Source organism: Ambystoma mexicanum, chromosome 1q (genome assembly GCF_040938575.1).
Source record: "Ambystoma mexicanum isolate Mex_15411 chromosome 1q, UKY_AmexF1_1, whole genome shotgun sequence".
Classification (NCBI taxonomy): domain Eukaryota; kingdom Metazoa; phylum Chordata; class Amphibia; order Caudata; family Ambystomatidae; genus Ambystoma; species Ambystoma mexicanum.
The window spans coordinates 229,447,093-229,466,066 of NC_090922.1; the positions used below are offsets into that span (position 1 = coordinate 229,447,093).

At 47.4% G+C, this 18,974-nt stretch overlaps 1 protein-coding gene across 1 annotated transcript; it reads right to left on the reverse strand.

The window, feature by feature from the left end:
• Positions 1–2,779: 2,779 nt before the first annotated feature.
• LOC138526921 (fibroblast growth factor 21-like) lies at positions 2,780–17,421 on the reverse strand. The gene is made up of 3 exons (XM_069637765.1): positions 16,788–17,421; positions 14,218–14,321; positions 2,780–4,316 (listed from the first exon to the last, which is right to left on the reverse strand). Exons 1-3 carry the CDS (start codon positions 17,035–17,037, stop codon positions 4,035–4,037), a joined length of 636 nt encoding a protein of 211 aa, XP_069493866.1. The 5' UTR covers positions 17,038–17,421; the 3' UTR covers positions 2,780–4,034.
• Between the last annotated feature and the right edge of the window lie 1,553 nt (positions 17,422–18,974).

An 18,974-nucleotide genomic window follows, 5' to 3' on the forward strand; every position in this document is an offset into this window, starting at 1 on the left:
CATTGCGTTGCGTGTGATCAGTGTGTCTGACTGTTATGAAGGTGCTGTGAAGATCAATGTTAGCAGGGCACCCCTCGCGGTTACACGTGAGTGAAAGGCTTGACCCCCGCCCGTACTGTTGTTAGAGAGGGGACTCCGCCCCCCTTAGACCACCTGAGGGAGGAGGGACGTTGTCCCATGTAAGCGTGAGCCGGTGGAGCCAAGCACACCGGCAGGGCCTTACGCGAGCATTGAATTCACTGTCACCATACCGTCTGTCTCTGTTTTTAAATAAATGCTTGCATGTGCATTTCTTCATCTCAAGGCCATATTGGCCGACCCCTTACCCTCACCCGGAATAATTTGGCTCACAAAATGTTGTCAAGTGTTGGCAATAAAAGGCCGTGGGATTTTATTGTACAGATATGGTTATGGAGATAACAATAATCACATATCATAATAGTATCAAACTTGTGGGCACCGGGTCCTGAGGTTACCCCCTCTGGCCCGTGCCTGCCTTCTCATGTCCCATGAATTGTTGTGGGCACCGTACAGTGCCTTGTACCTCATTTCCTTTGTTCTTCTCCCTTATTTTGTAGGGTGGGAGGGTTCTGTGGTAAAGAAGCAAAGTTTGGAAGACACTGAGTAAACAGTGCACCTCCTGTTTGTTTGGGTCTCCGTTCAGGGTCCACAAACATTGTGTTTTCTCAGAGCATGCTGCTCTTATTTATAAGACCCAGGGGAGCCCTGGGTCTTTGATGTTACCATCAGCCCCCACTACTATACACATCAATTACCCTGCCTCGCCTTGGGCGGCCCTGCGGCATTGCCCAAAACCCCAGGTTCTATATCATTCCAACCTCCCCTTTTTTTTCTCGGCATTTCTACCACCGATTTTTTTGCTGCAAAACTGATCGAATTTTGAATTGATTTTATTGGGAGGGGGGTTACCCCCCAAAACCCCTCTTCCCACCTATTTACAATCTAGTCCCCACACCCCCCTCTGCACTTGATATCCCTTTACCCACCCCTCTGTCCCATATTTTTGGATGGGTTTTTGTGGTAAAAAATCAGAGGCACAAAATTCAGCCAAAAAAAACCAAAAAAAACAGGCGATGAATGCACGTCATAGCAACCCCACACTGCCTACATTTAGTTTCTGAGGATTTTTTCCGCTCTCAACTTGAAGAAACCAAACTTCATGGAGTGAATACGCCGTATCTTTCTAAACCTTTTCCCTGGATAGTGCCTCCTTGGCACTAGAAGAATATTCATTCTGCTGAATTGCCGAGATGACATCATCATGCATAATAGCAAGCTTCACGCCTCTATCAAAAGAATGACTAAAGGCAGGTACTGTCACGCAGGAGTGTCTGGACCCTTTGTAGGCGAGTTTGCAAAGATCACACGTTGTCTGTCCCTTGGGGCATGCAAGTTGTTCAGGGAGGGCCCGCTTCTGAGCTCAGGATAAAATAGAGTGTGGAAATGCAAACTTCTCCCCTCCAGTTTCCAGCACCACCATTCTGAAGAGGGTGGAGGCATAGCAGGGGAGATGAGGTGCTTTCCAGCAGCAAAAGCTGCTAAAATCTCTTGCTGTGGGGGAAACATGTGCTCCAGTGGCATTGGGAGCATTTCTTAAAAGACTGCCACTTTTCTAATTTAGGAAACTTTCCTTAAACTTTCATTGAACTAAGAAAGTGGTGCTGCAGTCTAAGAAATGCTATTTATATAAAGGGAAAAAGTGTGCAGCATGTTAACGCTGACGTGCTAAACCAGTGCTGCTGGGAGGAGAATCCCCTCGTTGTGGCTGCCCTGCATTCCTTGTGGTTGCTGGGGCAGTTGTCCAGCTTTAAATCAGGTTCATGCAAAAGCCGTGCTTTCATGTCCCTGCGCCACATTCTTTCTTTAAAAATATAGGAGGACAAGTCCCAGAATGCCAATTGCTATGGGCGTTATAGCCAGGACAAAGGGCCCGATTCTGAGGTGAGTGCAAACGTATCAAAGCGTTCTTCCATGAAGGTGGAACACTTATCTTGCAAACACCATATTCTGATAAAGAGGAACCTACCACTGCGTGTACATTAGAGCAATTCACAGCTCCACAGGACTTCATAAGCCAGGACTTCTCGCCCATAACGTGCAGACTGTGCATCCTTTTTAGAAAGAAGCATGAATGATCAAGGCGTGACATTTGGGCGGTCATTAGCCAACATTATTAGGTTTACTGGAGTTTAGCATTTCCTCCTCAGCAGTTCCTTGGCATGCAGATTGCTACTGTGTGGCAGAAGAGAAATGTTCCACAGCCAATCAAGTGAATTCATCCCAAGAGGAGAGGCACCCCATGCCCATTTATTACGATGCCTTGCTGTGACCTCATGTCCTCTGACATCATTTCCTGCGCTGTTGCGCATTCCGTATGCTAATGACTACGCCCAATTCTTTTGTTTAGGAGGTGTTCATTCCATGTCAGTATTACATAAAACACCCAAACAGAGAGGGAAATATTTTCTAAGTCCTAGTTTATCTGAGTCAACAAAAGCATGACGGTAAGATAGCAGAGAAAGTTAAGCGCTATCCTCTGACATCTGTGTGAAACATTTGGTAACAGGTGGAACTCCCAACAGAGACAAATCAGCCCTTCTACCTAGTGAGGTGGACACAATGAGTTGCATTAGGGGGGTATTATAAGCACCTATAATCAAGCACCAGGATAACATTATGTTTGTGGTGTGCACTATAGAGCGGACAATGGTTGTTATTAAAAGGAAAGCAAGAAATTAAAATAGACTTTTCATTTTGTTTCAGTTCATTTACTTTAAATAAATATAAAACCATCAATGTCAGAAGTGCAGAGAGCGGCATAATAAAATAGACACAACCAACTTAATACAAAACAGTGAGTCTACAAATAAATAGGGGGCCTCGTAATGGCCTCCAATAAATACATGTCCCCAAGTGCAATATACACACTCATAATTATCATAATTATAATATTAAATAAATAAACCCTTGCGGAATAAATACAATCACACAATAAATAATAAGAAGTCGCCTCCAAAAAGGTCTGTGTCATCCGTCGTTGCTGACAGTGGGCACATCCATATCCCCACCAAGAGGGGCTATGGAGGTCATCGCCTGGTTGTGCAGCTTCCACTGCCATGCGTTCTAGTCATGGTGATTTGGCAATGAGGACTACAGACACCAGCATGCACCCCGTCAACCATGGACCTCCAAAAGCTGACCTACCATTCAAACCTGGTTCTTCATGGAATAGTGCTGAGCAAAAGACTACAATTCTACGGCAGCCTTCACTTAGCATCCACAGAATGTCTGCATCGATTACATTGGTGTTAATGTCACTTTGTCTTTGCGTCGCGCAGTGCGCATTTTCTCTTTTGGCCCATAGACATTTTGGAAAAACATGTACAGCTCAAGTTTTCTCTCTAAAACTGGAATCATCTCATGCAGCAAATTAAACAAGAGCCAAGCCTTTCTCCTAACAGGTCAAGTTAGTTTCTGCATTGGAGGTAAGTGTGCAGGACCACTTAGAGTAGAGGTTTGCAACTGTTGGCTAGCCATAAGTTTGGGGGTACATCTCCCATCAGCCCTTGCCAGACTGGTTAATGATGAGGGATCATGAAAGTCATAGTGCAAAACATCTGGAGAGCTGCAGGTGGCAAAGCCCTGCTCTAGATATTGTGGGCTGGATCTTCTCAGTCCTGAACAAACACTGAAGAGGCACCCGCACGAGCAGTCCACTGGACTCTAGGGGTGGCACTCCATCCTTTCCTCCTTCATTTGGAGTTTGGGAAGGTGCTGGTACATGGAGGACTCTTGGGCAATGCGAGGGGGCACACCTAAGCAGAAGCCCAGTGTAGCTCAAGCTTACAGGACATAGCATAGACAGTGCCACCATAGATACATGGTCTCCTCTGCTTGTATTGACTTCTCATAAGTCCCTTCTACAGTGCTGGCGTAGGCAGCCCCCGGAGGAAGCTCCATGAGGCTTCTTAAACGTTTCCAGAAGGTTTACTCCTCCCGCCTCTGGCCTTGCACTACTCCCAGACATGGCCGAAGCTGCTCCCTTGTGACAGCATGGAGAGGGGATCTTCCGACCCTGTGTCCACGGTCCGTTCCTGTGAACTCTCGGCGGGGTTGTTATCCAAGTGTAGCCACTCCAGAGGGATGCTGCTCCTCAGCGGCAGGAACGCCTTGAGGAGCGTTCCCCTCGCCGTCTGCAACTCCAACTGGCGCCTGTGCTTTTCGGAGAAGTACAGGACATGGCCATCCCCTTGAGGGTCTTCTTTGAAGTTGCAATCCTCCGCCTTGTGAGTCTCCTGAAAGCAGAAGAAACAGGCAAAAGTTCAGTGAAGACAGCAGGTGCGACCATTACTTTGTTCATTTTACAGAGTTCCTTCTTATAGACAAACTGCCACCAATTTCATTATAACACATTTTCAAGCGGTTGGTTAGTTTTGGTTCTACGTTGTTTGGTCTTGGCAATTTCCTCGAGGCCGATTTGTTTGCATTTATTTTTTACACATTTCCTCACAAATAAAATGGAGGGGGAGAACTCCTGCAACCTTCCCACATCCCCCACCATAACTGAATACCTTAATCCATCACCCCATATGTATTTGCGAGGAAATGTGTTACAAAATTGCTAACAAGTGGACCTCGAGCGAATGGGCCTACGATGAAATGGGCATGAACCTCTACATTGCAAGGAATCCTATGGGACGAGCAACCAAGGCAACAGCCAGGAATCCAGAGCAGGAACACACGAATGCCTATGCAGCATGGCTTGGTGGAGAGTTGGGTAACATTGTAACACTCATTTAGCAGAGGGATTGATTGGACACCCATGACCCGGCCCCACCGACTTCTGCTTGTGTGCTATCTTGGCACATTTTGGGTTTGGTTCGCCTCCAGCTTTTGCCGTCCCAGACCTACAGGTGCTGGTCCAGCACAGCGAAAATATGACCGCAAATGCACAGAAAGTTCCATTCCCAATATGTGCATCTCAAGGTACAACATGGAACCCCATCATAAGTATCTGAGTGTTATGTTAGGTCATGTCTTCAGGTGGCCACACAAGGAAAGTAATAGCGATCATTTCTACCCAGGGCACAATACATGTATTCGAGTGGGAAACGTGGTATGGAGATTGTGAGCTATGGCGATTTGTTTCTCGTGTTATCTCATGCTATGTTTTGCTATGTTATGCAATGTTATGCCATGTTTTGCTATGTTACGCAATGTTAATCTGCATTTATGCTGAACCAAATCAGCACTGCAGCAGGTTTCAGATGCCCGGCTGTTGCAGGACATGTGGTCTTGGGTTCCAATCACAGCTGCCACACATCCCCCAAACCATGTGATCCTCAAAGAAACCTCTCTGTGCCCCAAAGCGATATCTAGCGAGGTTTTGGGCGCATAAAACGGTGACTGCCCTGGCAGCCTGAAATGCCCATGCCCGTGCCCAGACAGCAAACACATCCTACCTGCACTGCAGATCAATGAAGAGTGGACACGAAACACTAGGATGTAGCGTGTGCCCTGTTAACTGACCGCAGTGCAGCTTCCAGCTTCACGGGCATGGATGTTAAGGGCCTGATTCACAGCACGTTTTCCTATGGGATTGAGCCATTATAAAACACGTCCACGCATCAGGCCCTGAATCGCGTCATATTCTGATTCTTCTTTTTTCTGCTGGACACTTAGGTTTTTTGTCTGGGAGCAGCGCTTCACTCTTTGGCGCATCCCTTTTTTTTCCCGGTGCATGCATCCGTTGGTAGTACAGTGTTTAACAAGCCGAACTACTTTGATAAATCTATTTAGACAGGTTTGTATTTTTAGAATAATAAAGAATCAATGGCCGGAGATCGACACATATTCTGGTCGATATTCTGGAGCTTGAGAACTGTAGGCGGTCCAGATGTTTCCCTTCAAAATGTGCTAAAGAAAACGACATCACTAGCACAGCTGTAATGAGGTATTGTAGCTGGGTTGTGACACAGAAATGCCTGCGGCCTGAGTGATCCAGCACAGGGCAGAATTCTATCAGAGCGCCACTTGGCTAAATCTGTGCCCAGCTTGCAAGTTCCGTGCCGCGGTGGTATGTGTCTGTGACACTTTACAGCCATTAAGGTTCATGGTGCTGGGTTTATTTCGTGCACTGCTGGAGTTTAACACGGGAGCAAGAGTCCTGCAGTTTAAATAAATGATAAGCTACGGATAAACTCTTTTCCAGATGCATTTTTATTAAACTGCTTTTAAAGTATGTTACTGCAATGCTTATTAGTGCTTTATTTATCGAAAACGATTCTACATTGATTAAATGTACCAACACCTGGATGATCGCTTTCCTTACTTTCGTCCCCCTTAATAGCTTGCCTCTGGGTTATTCTGTGGCCACGTGTCATAAGGAATTAAATACCTGCTGCAAAAAGGATATTACAAGTGACCTCTGTGTTCTTATACAGGAACTCAGCGTTCACCCTCATTCCTCTATCTGGTCACAGAACTCCTGGGTAACTTGCAGTATCCTTAGAAACTATCATGGAGGGTCCTTTCCCCCTTATAGAGCAAGTTTTAAAAAGCTGGGCTGTTCAGGTGCGACTGGAAGCATTGAAGGTGCTTCAGTGTGCAGTGTTGAGTTGTGCACACCTGTCCTGGCTTACTTGACTATTCACTAGGCAGACTGAATGCATAGAGATACGAGCGCTAAACGGATGCAGGATTGGGGCCCTGATATAATGAAACTTCACACATTTCAGCGCAGTCTCGGGAGGATAGCGCAGGGGCAACGCGCTCGCTGCAGACACAAGATGATGCAGGAGTGGCAGAGGTTTGATCCTCGGGGCCGCGCTTAGAAAAGAAGTCTTAGCGCATTATGAATAGACAATTATAATTAAGGAATTGTGAAACCCGCTACTTTTTAGGAGAGACCGCTTTAGTGTGACCAAGTGGCGCCGACCTTTTTCGTGGAACCTAAATGAGCCGTTAACAATCCAGACGCACTCCCTTGAACACAATCTAAAGACCCTGTGAGATGAGTCTGAAAGCTTCCAAGCAGGCCGATCAGGGGCGCGGCAGACTGTCCGCACACACGCTCCCGCTCTCTTATAGAAACTTGCTGTTTTATCTACTCTAAGGCCTGGCTATCTCATTAGTACGGGAAAAGGGGACTATTTAGATCCGGCAAAAAATGTCTCCCCTTATCAGGGGGCGATATTATGCGCCCTTTCCTAGAGGTGATCTGCGGAGGCCGGGCTCGAGCTCTGATCGTCAGGGACATGGCGGAGAGAGTTACCCGCTAGGCCGCTGAAACGTCTCATCCGAGAGCTCTTCTGAATATGCCAACTAAGACTGCACTCTGCTGAAAATATCTAAGTACAGCTTTGTACGTTTAAAAGATGTGCACCTTTTATGATTTGCTTGCAACATTATAGGAAATTAACTCCCTTTCTTGGGTTAGTTTTCAATTAATAATGTATTAATTAATGTTCTGATAATGGAAATGTTTCTTTAAAGGAGGGGGGAGGGGCTGAGAAAAATATCTGGATTCTCCCCCACGCCCTCTCCTCTCCCTTCCGTGCGTGGCTGGTGGGATCCCACAGTGAATACTTTTCCATTTCCAGCCCTGGGACTGGCGACTGTGGGTGCGTTAGTGTCAGCCATACTGGTTCCATGTCTTTCCAGCTGTGTATTAACAGCTTTAAGCGTTTGCATGGGTACATTTGCAGTTTTTTTTTTTAATGAGAAATTTATGCGGGTGAGTCCCAGGAGTTCCTGCTACAGTGGACTGGCCATTGCAGAACCAACATTAAGCTGGTCCCCTGCTCCCAGAAGTCCTCAGAGTTCTTTGGGCAGCGGCATGAGTCTTTGGCATGCCGTGTGTGGCACGCCTTGTGTGGCTATGTTATGCTATTTAATGCAAGGCTATCATAAACCATGCGATGCCCGGCTAGGCTATGCCAGGGCACAAATTCAGGGTCCAGAATGTGTAGCCGGGTGCTGAGCTTCCACCTTCCGCCTGTCCACTGACAGCCCACAGACAGTCCCACGGCCGTCCCATTCAGCCTTACGCGCACTTGTGACTGGCCTATGGGGCAATAGGGCAATGCCCGAACCAAAAACGCAAAATGCTAGTGTGGGCCAGATATTGTGGTCAAAGTGGGCCGGGGTGATAAGTTACTTCACCGGCTAGTAGTTTTGACCAGTGATGCTGAATACATATTTTTTTTAATGCCCAATTTGCACCACATTTTAACAAAAACTCCCACTTGGCTACTACTCAAAAAGTCTCTCACAAAAGGAATGAATTGCCATTTGCAACTGTGGGCCACTTTTTCATTGGTGCCCGAGACGATTGTATGCCCCAGTCCCACCCTGCGGATCGCAATGCAATGGGACACATACCACGCACAACAAAAGCCAGGCACACACCACTTTTCGACCACACCAATACCATGCTTTGAGGGAGCACTAGACGTGCATGCCTTTAAATGTGACGAGTCTGCCAAGCACCACTTGTGGGAGCATGAGTCGGGGTCCCCTGCAAGTACATTTGCCTCTTCAGCTGAGCGTCGCTGAAGGTCCTCCCAGATTTGAAGTCTTACAGCCCCTCCCGACCCTCAAGTTTGGGTGCAGTTGTGCCACTGGAAGGCCGGCAGGGTTGGGGCAGAAGCAACCTCCTTCCAGGTGCGCCTCTAAAAGCCTCAGAAAAGCAGCAGGGGTGTGAAGGAGCGGGGAGTCAGATGGGGCTGGTTTAAGATTTTTCAGGGCTCGCTGGGGCCCATTTGAATATGATGTTTGGGGTCCCATCTTGCCTACAGTCCGGGAAAACATTCGGGGGCACTCTTGGACTAATAATGGCTACAAAGGAATGCAGCAAGGATGTTAGTCGCTGCATATTCCCGCGGGGCAGACTGAAAAGCTAGTAATTCGTCTTTGCCAGCAAGCTCTTTGCAACGCAGATGGAAATGGAGGCAAAGGGGCGGGGGTGTTGCTAGGTCTGGAAAAGATCCGGGGCTGTGCTAATGTTGGGACTGCCAGGACTCGGGACTATGGTGGTAACCCAACTAACTTCTATCCAGCCCTACAACCACAAGACCCAGGACTTTAGCCCCCTCACCCCCTCTCTCTGCAAAGAGGTGAGTACGGTGCTTGATGCTGGGCACCAGCAAAGGCAGCCTGGAGCTTGCACGCTGCAAAGCACACATTTAAAATCTTTAATTATGGTGACAACAGCCTGTAAAGTGCATGTGGCAAAGCGCACTTTTAATGTCATGAATTAAAGACATATGTTGCTGTCAAGTAACACTGCCAACATGGTCACAGCTGCTCAGGGGACCCTCTCAGGGCCCATTTCAACTGAAAAGTTTGAAAGGCCCTGATACCGTCCCTGGGGCTGGAGCCTGTGGCTGAAAAACAAAAGGAGAGGCAGGTGCTCCATACGGAATGATAGCAGTGACCCTGTCTCTCCTGCTTGCAACCACTGCCTGCCCAAGTTGTGAGCCAAGCTAATTTCCAGCCCCTCCTCTGCCTGCCGACAAACCCAGTGGCCCATTGGCCCCCCAGCCCTCGATTCTTCCTCCCACTTGAAGCCCTGAGCAGGTGCATCACCCGCGGGGCTACTGTGACAGCTCCCGCTTTCCCCGCACCAGGCCCAATTTCAAGGTTAGCTGCGCGCGGCCTTGTCTCGGTATGGACACATCGGCCTGGATAACAGTATCAGGAGTTTCCAGTTATATGACCTTTCACACACCCAGTTCTCTCTGACAATTCAGGGAAAGACTGCCGGCAGCGTAGTTACATCAGGTCTAAACTGATAGCGTGCACCTGAGATAAGCAAAATCCTCCCCAACCCCCACTCCGCTCCCAAGCATCAATGTCGACTATGATGTAGGCTAACCATATGCAACAGTGCCCGGGCAAAGATCTCGATAAGAGTCACTGTATTCAAGGCGCACTCTTATTATTTGGATTAGCATAGCCAGATTCACATTGAACTATTACACACAGTTTCCTACCATGCCAGGAGTGCATTTTTCACTGCAGGTGTTTGCTCTTTCTTGTTTTTGCACGATTGCTACCCTGCAACTGAGGCAGAGTTCTGGCAGAGTTTGCACTGTCCCAGGGCCCAGGGACTAGCAGAGCTTTTCCCAAGCCAAGCTCTCAGGTGCTTTGATGTGGTAGACTTGGCACAGGAGACAGCATGCAGAAACATCCAAAGCCGCAAACCCTGCTCTGAAACTGTCCAAATCAGGACATATGCCTTGCAATCTGCTGACATTTTGGTTAGGGTGAGTATCGTGATAAATGAAAAGAGCAGAGTCCAACGTCCATTACTCGCTCAAAAGGTTTTTTGCTGAATCACTGTTAGATATGCTTCAAATTGATCATTGTAGACTTACTTGTGGTCCCAAAATGCACTTTACTTTTATGCAAATCGCCAGGCTTGGGTTCCATGGAGAACCATAGTGTTGGGTGGCCTGGGGCCACACCCTTGGTCCCTGCCCAGCAGAGTCCAACGTCCATTACTCGCTCAAAAGGTTTTTTGCTGAATCACTGTTAGATATGCTTCAAATTGATCATTGTAAACTTACTTGTGGTCCCAAAATGCGCTTTACTTTCATGCAAATCGCCAGGCTTGGGTTCCATGGAGAACCATAGTATTGGGTGGCCTGGGGCCACACCCTTGGTCCCTGCCCATTCTCCACCACCCCACCCACCTTCACACAGGAGAAGGGGGTTCCCAGAGTACATTCTTTCCATTTCAGCACTGCTCAGGTGCCCCCAACTGAGCGTACTATACAGGGCCTAACGTTTGGGGGCTGCATGAAGGGTGTGCTCTGATATTAGTTGTATTTGCACTGTATCGAGCTGTGTAGCCCAGTGATGCCACCCCATGGTAAAAAGATATATGTCCTATAATCTATAAATGTTGAGAAATCTCACGTTTTCAAAAGATCCATGTGAGGGGTTCATCGACACCCCCTTTTACTTGAATTCTGGTACTTGTGGTCTTCGCTTTATACTTGAGTAATGCTCAGTACATGTATGGAATGAACAAGGAAAACGCAGGACTGGCCTGACTGCGCTTACACCGGATCTGGGGCAACTTAAGGTCTCTGTAACATATGGGTCCCTAAATCTCCTCACCACTTCCAACACACACAACGAACTGGCAGCATGCTTCAGTGGAGGCGATTGTGTCTAGTGGAGGAGGTATGCAGCGTTGTGGGAGAGATATCGCCCAGTGGTGGGGATGTGGCCCTGTGGAGGCGACTGGCATTGTAGAAGAGAGGGGAATTTAGTGGACGAGCTGTGGTCTAGCGGGGTAGATACACTGTCCTGGAAGAGCAGTGGTCTAGTGGAAGAGATGCAGTCCACATGAAGAGATGTGATGTTGTGGAAGAGATATGGATTAATGGTAAGGATGTGGTGCTGTGGCAGGGATTTTGTTTAGTGGAAGAAGAAAGGTGGTCTAGTGGAACAGATGAATTCCAGTGGATGAGATGTGTGGTTTTGGGGGATATGGACTCGTGGCTGTGATGTGGTGCTGCAGATGTGATGTTGTCCAGTGAAAAAAAAGGTGGTCTGGTTGTCTAAAGGAGGAGATGTGCTGTTGTGGAAGAGATATGGTCTAGTGGCAGGGATGTGGTGTGGTGGAGGGGAATTTGGTCTAGTCGAAGAAGAAAGGAAGGTGGTCTAGTGGAAGAGATGAGGTTCGGAGAGGAAGAGGTGCTGTTCTGAATGAAAATGGTCTTCTGGCAGAGATGTAGTGTTGTGGAGGTGATTTGATCTACTGGAAGTGGTGTGGTCTAAAAGAAGAGATGTGGTGTTGTGGAAAAGATATGGTCTAGTGATAGCGAGGTGGTGTTGTGAAAGGCATTTGGTCTAGTAGAGAGGAAGAGGTATAGACGAAGAGATGTGGTCTATATGAAGTGGTGTGATGTTGTGGAAGAGATATGGTCTAGTGGCAGTGATGTGTTGCTGTGGAGAGCATTTCGTCTAATGGAAGATAGGTGGTCTACTGGAGGAGAGGTGGTCTGGAAGAAGAGATGTGGTGTTGTGGATAATAAGTTGTGTTGTGGAGGGGATTTTATTGGCTGCAATGGATGCTGTCTAGGGCAAGAGATGTTGCTTAGTGTTGGAGATGTTGGTGAGATAATGCCTTGTTGTGGAGAAGTTTGGTCCTCTGGTGCAAATGGTGTGTGTAGAGGAGGCATGATAATGAAGAGAGGATGTGATCTACTGGAGGACACATTGTCTTGTGAAAGAGATATGGGGGAGGTGGCTTCAAGTGGATAGGGTAAGGGTCTTAGTGGAGGAAATGCCACCAAGGGCAGATGATGTCGTCTGGTAGCAGGACTGTCTGGTGGAGTAGTTATAATTAAGTTGAGAGGATGGGTCCCAGGCGTGGAGCAGTGATCAAGTGGAGGAGATGTGGTCAGCAGAAGAGCGGCGTCGTTTAGGAGGAGGGGGTCACCCAGGATGCATCGCTTCTAGTGAAGGTGTACTCTTTCGGAGGTGCCTTCATCTAGTTGGGACCATGTGGGTTAGTGGGTAAGTTGAAGGCTTGATTTACCACCCTAAATGCCTCACTCACCAAATGTTGAGACCCTAAGCATAACACGTTATCTCGTTGCCTCTCACTTACCTTAGCTGGCCATAATTTGTGAGTGCTTCTTAACTATCCCCATGTATTTAAAAAAGAGGAAAGGAATCTGAACTCCCTTTGGGCAGTGGCATGTTTATGTGCTGAGTACCAATGTTACAGGAAGTAACGTTTTTTGAAATAACAAAAAGAATCCACGTAGTTAAATCAGTCAAACATCCGAAGGTATTCAGCGCATTACATGTTCTAACAGAGACGGCTAGAATAGTTTCAGGAGACGTTACTACGACACACATCACTGCTAATGTAAGAGAACAGAGACTGAGCTGGGGCGTAAGCAGAATGCATGCCTGTTACCGAGCCACACGTCATATGTGGAGGTTTCAGTCAGTCCTGGCTTTTGTGTATGAGCCTGCAGTGGTGCAACAGCCCTGCCAATGGGTTAACCTGGTGTCTCCCATGTGCCATCCATCTCTCCGGCGGGTTTGATATGGTGGACCACCACTTTTCGTCACAGACTTTGCCATCTGTGGAACTCTTCACTAGTGGGGCTCTAAACTGGTTTAGATCTTTGTAAAGATAGAATGCAGTGGGTTCATTGGACAAGCCACCAGCAGCGTCCCTCAGGATTACTCGCTGGCCTCCGTTCTATTTCATATGCACCCGGTGCCCAACTTCAACATCTTAAAGCAGTTCATGGTCACCATTCAATGGTAAACCAATGATACCCAGCTAAACATCCAGGTTTCAGCTGGAAGTGGGTTTATTTGCTGCTCATCAACAAGCTCCAAACACTATCCAAGGGGAGATGAACAGTCAGTGTCTCCAACTCAACAACTCTAAGGTGGAGGTCATTGATTTCTCTTCGGGGCTGAGAATCTTAAGGTTATCCACGACATCTCCACTTTGAGCTTTACTGACAGATCGACAGCAAGGAAACGCAAAGTCAAGAATCTTGCTTTCCTTTTTGATAACCTCATGAACTTAAAATCTCATGTCAATTTGTTTGTCGGGAGCTTCTTTGTCTGACTTAAAATCCTGTGAAAGGTGACCCTTCTGCCTGACATCGAACATAGGGCCTTGGTCTATGGCGCTGCAGTCGACCCTAGGTTTGACTGTGCCAACGCTATTCATGGTGGTCTCCCATTTTGTGTAATATGGAAACCTCACCGAATGCATCAGGGGCCTGGTCTACAAAGAAGATACCCTGTCGCGAAGGCTAGGAGACAGTTGCACTGGTTAAGAGTGATGAACATATTCTGTTTATACATTAGTATTGAGGCAGGCTAATTTAAACGCCTACAAACCCAAGCAGGGGATTGCAGAACTCCCACATTACACCCCTTTATTCAACCTCCTCCAAACTTTCATCTACAGGGTGTCTGTGCTTTGATGGCGCAAGCTCTCAAAATTTGAAACAACCTTCTTCTGGACGCCTGAAACTCTACTTCCTTGCTTCACTTATGTTCTCAGACTAAAAATCTGATATTTCATTAGGGAGTGGATGACCAGCACTCCAGAGAGCTTTCAAGGTACAAGTCTGCGTCATAAATGAACACAATCACTCAATCAGGTATCTGTGTATTTATGTTTGCGATTGCAAGACTTACCGAGCCGTAGAGGTGGCCGGAGGGGTCCATGCACAGGAAGAGGGCACTCTTCTTGCCGCGGATCACCAGGACGCCTTTTTTCACTGCCTTAATCTCCAGGACACCTGAAAGACATGGAGGAGACACGGGTTGAGCTGCACACTTTCTCACAGATTTAACCCCAAGAGGGCACTTAGTTGACATGATATGCAAGTAAAGGCACGGTGGCCTGGTGGCCTGGTGGCCTGGTGGCAGCATGTGATGTTTCTCCATAGGCCTGTGTCTCTTAAAGATTGATAGAGCGTGGGAAGTTGCTGGCGCACAGCACAAGACAATTGCACCCCAAAATCCCATGAACCTTCTGTTCCATAACCCAATCTCAAGCTCTGCTACAACATTGAAATCAATGGCGAATATGTGGGAAGTGGCACGCGGCATGAGCCCGCGGTCTGAGATGCGCACTTCCATGCTTACTAGTCAACTCTCCCTATTTTGGTGGGAGACTCAAGAATTTTCAGGCCAAAATATTGATCTTTTGCAACATTTTAAAATTAATTCCACCTAAAATCGAGGTAATTCAACAGGAATGAAACAAACCTCCCTCTTTCAGGTGCAACGTCTCCCTTTTAGTAGCTCGCAAAGGCTTGCTTGGTTTGCTCCAGTTTGCTTCCGTTTTCAAAACCCACAACACCAGCCTCCACCTCTCCATTGCCTCTTTGATAAACTCCTCACGCTCTGCTTCGCTTTTATCTGGACAGGCCGAGTGGTTTGGCTGGGAAGACAGAGAGGGAGCGGTCGGAGTAGTGACAAGGGAGCGGAGGGATTTGTCTGCTCCCGCCCCCTCTTGAGTACCCCCTCTTGAGTACACCTTAAGCTTGCCCCACACTGTAAACAGTGGTCGCAATGTACAAAAAAAGGAGTGGAACTATTCTCCCGCACCTCCACTAGCCCCCAATGTGCAAAATATATATTATTTTTCAACACATGGGGAGCATTTAGAAAACTTAAACACTCCTTACTAAAAGCTCCTACCATAATTTATGTTGTAAATGCTATTTAGTTGTTCGACAAGGTTGGAGTTTTTAATTAAATCATCATAAATGAGGCAGGGTGTACTGTAGAATACCCAGGGGGTGGTCTGCCAGCAGCATGGAATCCGGGCCTTGATCAGTAGTTTCGGACCGGGTAACTAGTGAGCTGATTGGCCAGGTGTTATCCCCGAGGAGCTAATACAGAATACAATGGATTCATTGCTTGGTGTGTCAAACACAAAGTTGGCTTCAGAAACACCTTCAAAGAGAGTTACGATACCTCAAGCAATAGGGGGTGGCAGAGCCAGAATAGGTTAAGCGTGTCACCACATGGCACTAGAGATGTACTTCTAGTAACAGTGTGCCACGTGACCCTTCATTCTCCCTTTTATCCCAGAATTCTTTGGTGCAAAAAGATTGGTGCATAACTGCCTGCACTTGACATGTTATTGCACTGCAAGGACATGAAAGTATTACCCTAATGTCTGTGTTTTTTGGGACTTTGTCTTTCCCTAAGTGCAAATGGGAAAACACATCTTCCCTGTCAGACCTAATGGCTTCCCAAAGGGCAGAAGAAGCAACCAACCTCAAAGTGCTTCGGATATAAGGCAAACATGAACAGCACACTACTCCGTCCACATCATTCAGATTACATGTCAACACGTCTCACCTGTAAAATCTATTAGGTAATCTCCATGAATACAATAACGTGAAACCCATTTGTGTAACACAGTTTATTGGCCAAAACTGTACAGTATACGGAGGTCGCCCTTGGGGAAAAACAAATACTAACGCAGGACTAGGAAATCACTTTACCCCTCTGAATAAAATGAAGATTTCATTCAGTGTCACTTTAGTAGAAGCATCAATTGCTAGATATTTCTGATGGGGTGATATACATTGTGTCTGGACTTTTAAAAGACACCCAATAGACAAGGCTGATTACGGCCTTTCTCATTGAAGCCATAATACACCTTACAATGTCAAGTGAGGGCGAGCAAGCTCTACTAGGCCCCTGCAACGTTAAAGGGATCTTACAGGTAAGCACACGAACACCCAGTGGACTCAATGAAAATGGTGCTGGTATATCTTGCAAATGTTTTAACCAATGAACACAGAACAGACCCCTGATGGTAGGAATTGCCTTCTACTGTTGTGAAATGTTGAAGCGGTGGGCAGTGCTATTTGGTATTCCTACCGCTGTTCCTATAACAGCCTACGTTGCTGGCGAAGATGCTGGTTGAATGTTGTCGACTAGATTCGGGCAAAAATGAATTTGGCAGATGTGAAATACAATAACTGGGGATTAGATTTTCTAACATTTTGGTTGGATTTCTGGTTGTTCCCGCTACACAATTTGCCAAAAAAACCTTTAGCTCTGGCACATTCTACCAAGTCTGCTAACATTACCCCCATTTGCAATTCTCATATATTTCCAAATCTTATCAGATTTAGGTGAATTTTAAAAGAAAATCATCCCCGTCCTATCCTGAAGTTGCTAACTGCAATGTACACCGAGCCACGTCATTTATGGGTTAGAAAAGGAAAAGGGATACTCACTGTAGAGGTTTTGATCCTGGGATCCGCTCACTTGACCCTCTGGGGTGATCTGCAGGTGCATGTTGGTGTTCTCATTGGCGGTGTACAGGTGCCCCAGCCGCACCTGATCAGAGAAGCCGATGAGGGGGTTGGAGTCCCGCACTGGGAAAGCCCCCGTGGTACGGGAACAGATGAACCCCACAGCCAACAGGAGGAGGTGGGACCACCCCAGAAAGGGGCAGTCGGAGGCAACCAGTGACGCGTCCCTCATCGTCTCAGGGAGCAAATGAGAGCACAGCTAATCCTTGTTGCTTGACAGAACAAGATGCTAAAAATATAAAGCTATCCCAAAAATCCGGATGATTTTAAAAAAGCAATTTAAAAAACAAAAAATGTTGCTCCTGACCCAAACTGCAATCTTTCTTCTTTTGAATTGAGCACAGGAATGAATTTTTTTATTTTTTACAAAATATAGAAAAAAAGCACACAATAAGTAAATGAAGATTTCTTTCCTGGCTGAATGAATATATAAATATATAATAAAATAGGCAGAAGTAAATAGCAGAAATGAAGTCTTCCTGTAGCCCTGTGCTCCGGTGATTCTGCACACAGGAGGGCTGGCTGGTTTATCATGTGCCTCCATGGGCAGATAACGAGCGAGGTCAGGTATTTATACCGTCCCTTCTTCAGCCCTCTCCAGCCCTCCCCGCCGCCCATCTCATCTGACTCATGCGGAGAGAGATATACACAGGCACACTTTGGGCTCCCTCTAACGCAACTCCTGTTTACTTTTTCCCCTTGCAAACATTTTTTTTTCTTCTAAGGCTTCCGACAAGTGACACAGTGAAAAGTTGAAAAGTGTGACGCAACGTCGGCGGGCGTGCAGGATGAGAAGTCAACCGAGCGGCTTATCTGCTCCCGGCGGAGGCCCGGGGACTGGGGAGGCGATAGCCGTTAACGCACGTGCTCCGTTTATACGGCGACTTCCGGGTCCCAGGGAATTCGCCTCGCGTGGCTTTGAACTCGGTCGATTCTTGAGGGAGTAAAGGGATCATTTCCAAGGTCGCGCTGGTGCCAAGGAGGCTGCGAGCCTGGCACTGCGGCCTCTGAGGGAAATCTCGGCCAGGAGGGGCACAGGTGCAGCAGGCTCACCAGTCAGAATGTCTTTTGGGAGGTTTGGGCGAAGGGCACAAGATGGGCTAGTTCAGACGGACCCTGTTTGGGAGTACTCATGAAAGGCCAGTGAGATTGGGGGGAGGTCAGTCGCATAAACTTGCTCTGTGCATATTCCATTCCCTGTAGCAGTACTCTGTACATTTTTTAAACCCTGCCGGTTCGTAGATTTAACTGAGCAGCTGTGGACATCAGGGGTGGACTGGGAACTAAAAGAGGCCCTGGAAATAATTACTGGGGACCACTGCGAACTAAAAGAGGCCATGGAAATAATTACTGGGGACCAAAAGAGGCCCTGGAAATAATTTTCAAAGTGGCCCCATATGACATATTTTCAGCAAGCCCAATGTTTTTCCTGTGAGAACATTTGGAAATACCACACAAAAGAGGCCCAGGGTGCAGAGGCCCACCGGGAAATCTCCAGAGTTCCCTATAGGCCAGTCCACCCCTGGTGGACATCGATTAGCATCGATTATTTAAGGATTCAGTGGAACATGCGCAATCAGTTGCCCCTTGGCTCAGGCTCCAGTCCCTGTTGGATTGCAGGCTCACTAGGGTCAACGACATCTCAGTACTCCAGTCCATGGATGGCCTGCAGGGACAGTACTGTCAATGATCCTTCTGTACCTCTGTGTATTGATGGACTGCCAGCTCGGCAGCATCGCTCAATGACCCTTCAGTACCTCAAAGCATGGATGGCCTGCAGGTGGCGCAAGGTCATTTACCTTTCTGTACCTCAAAGCATGGACGGCCTGTAGTTGCGGTAGGGTCAATGATCTTAGGGAGCCTTTGGCCCCTGTGGTTCTGGCTTGATAACCATTCATTTCAGAGTCCAGATCCACCTTGGCTGCTCAGGGTCAGCTGGATTCATGACCTTTCAGTCCAGGCTACATTCCCAGTGGCCATTCCCGCTCACTTGGTGCTTTGAACTGCAGGGCCCACTGGAGCCTGGAGTCTGTCGGGTTGTAGACCCTTCATTTCAGAATTCAGTCTCGGGAGGATGCATGTGCTCAATGAACAGATGAGTCTGGGCTG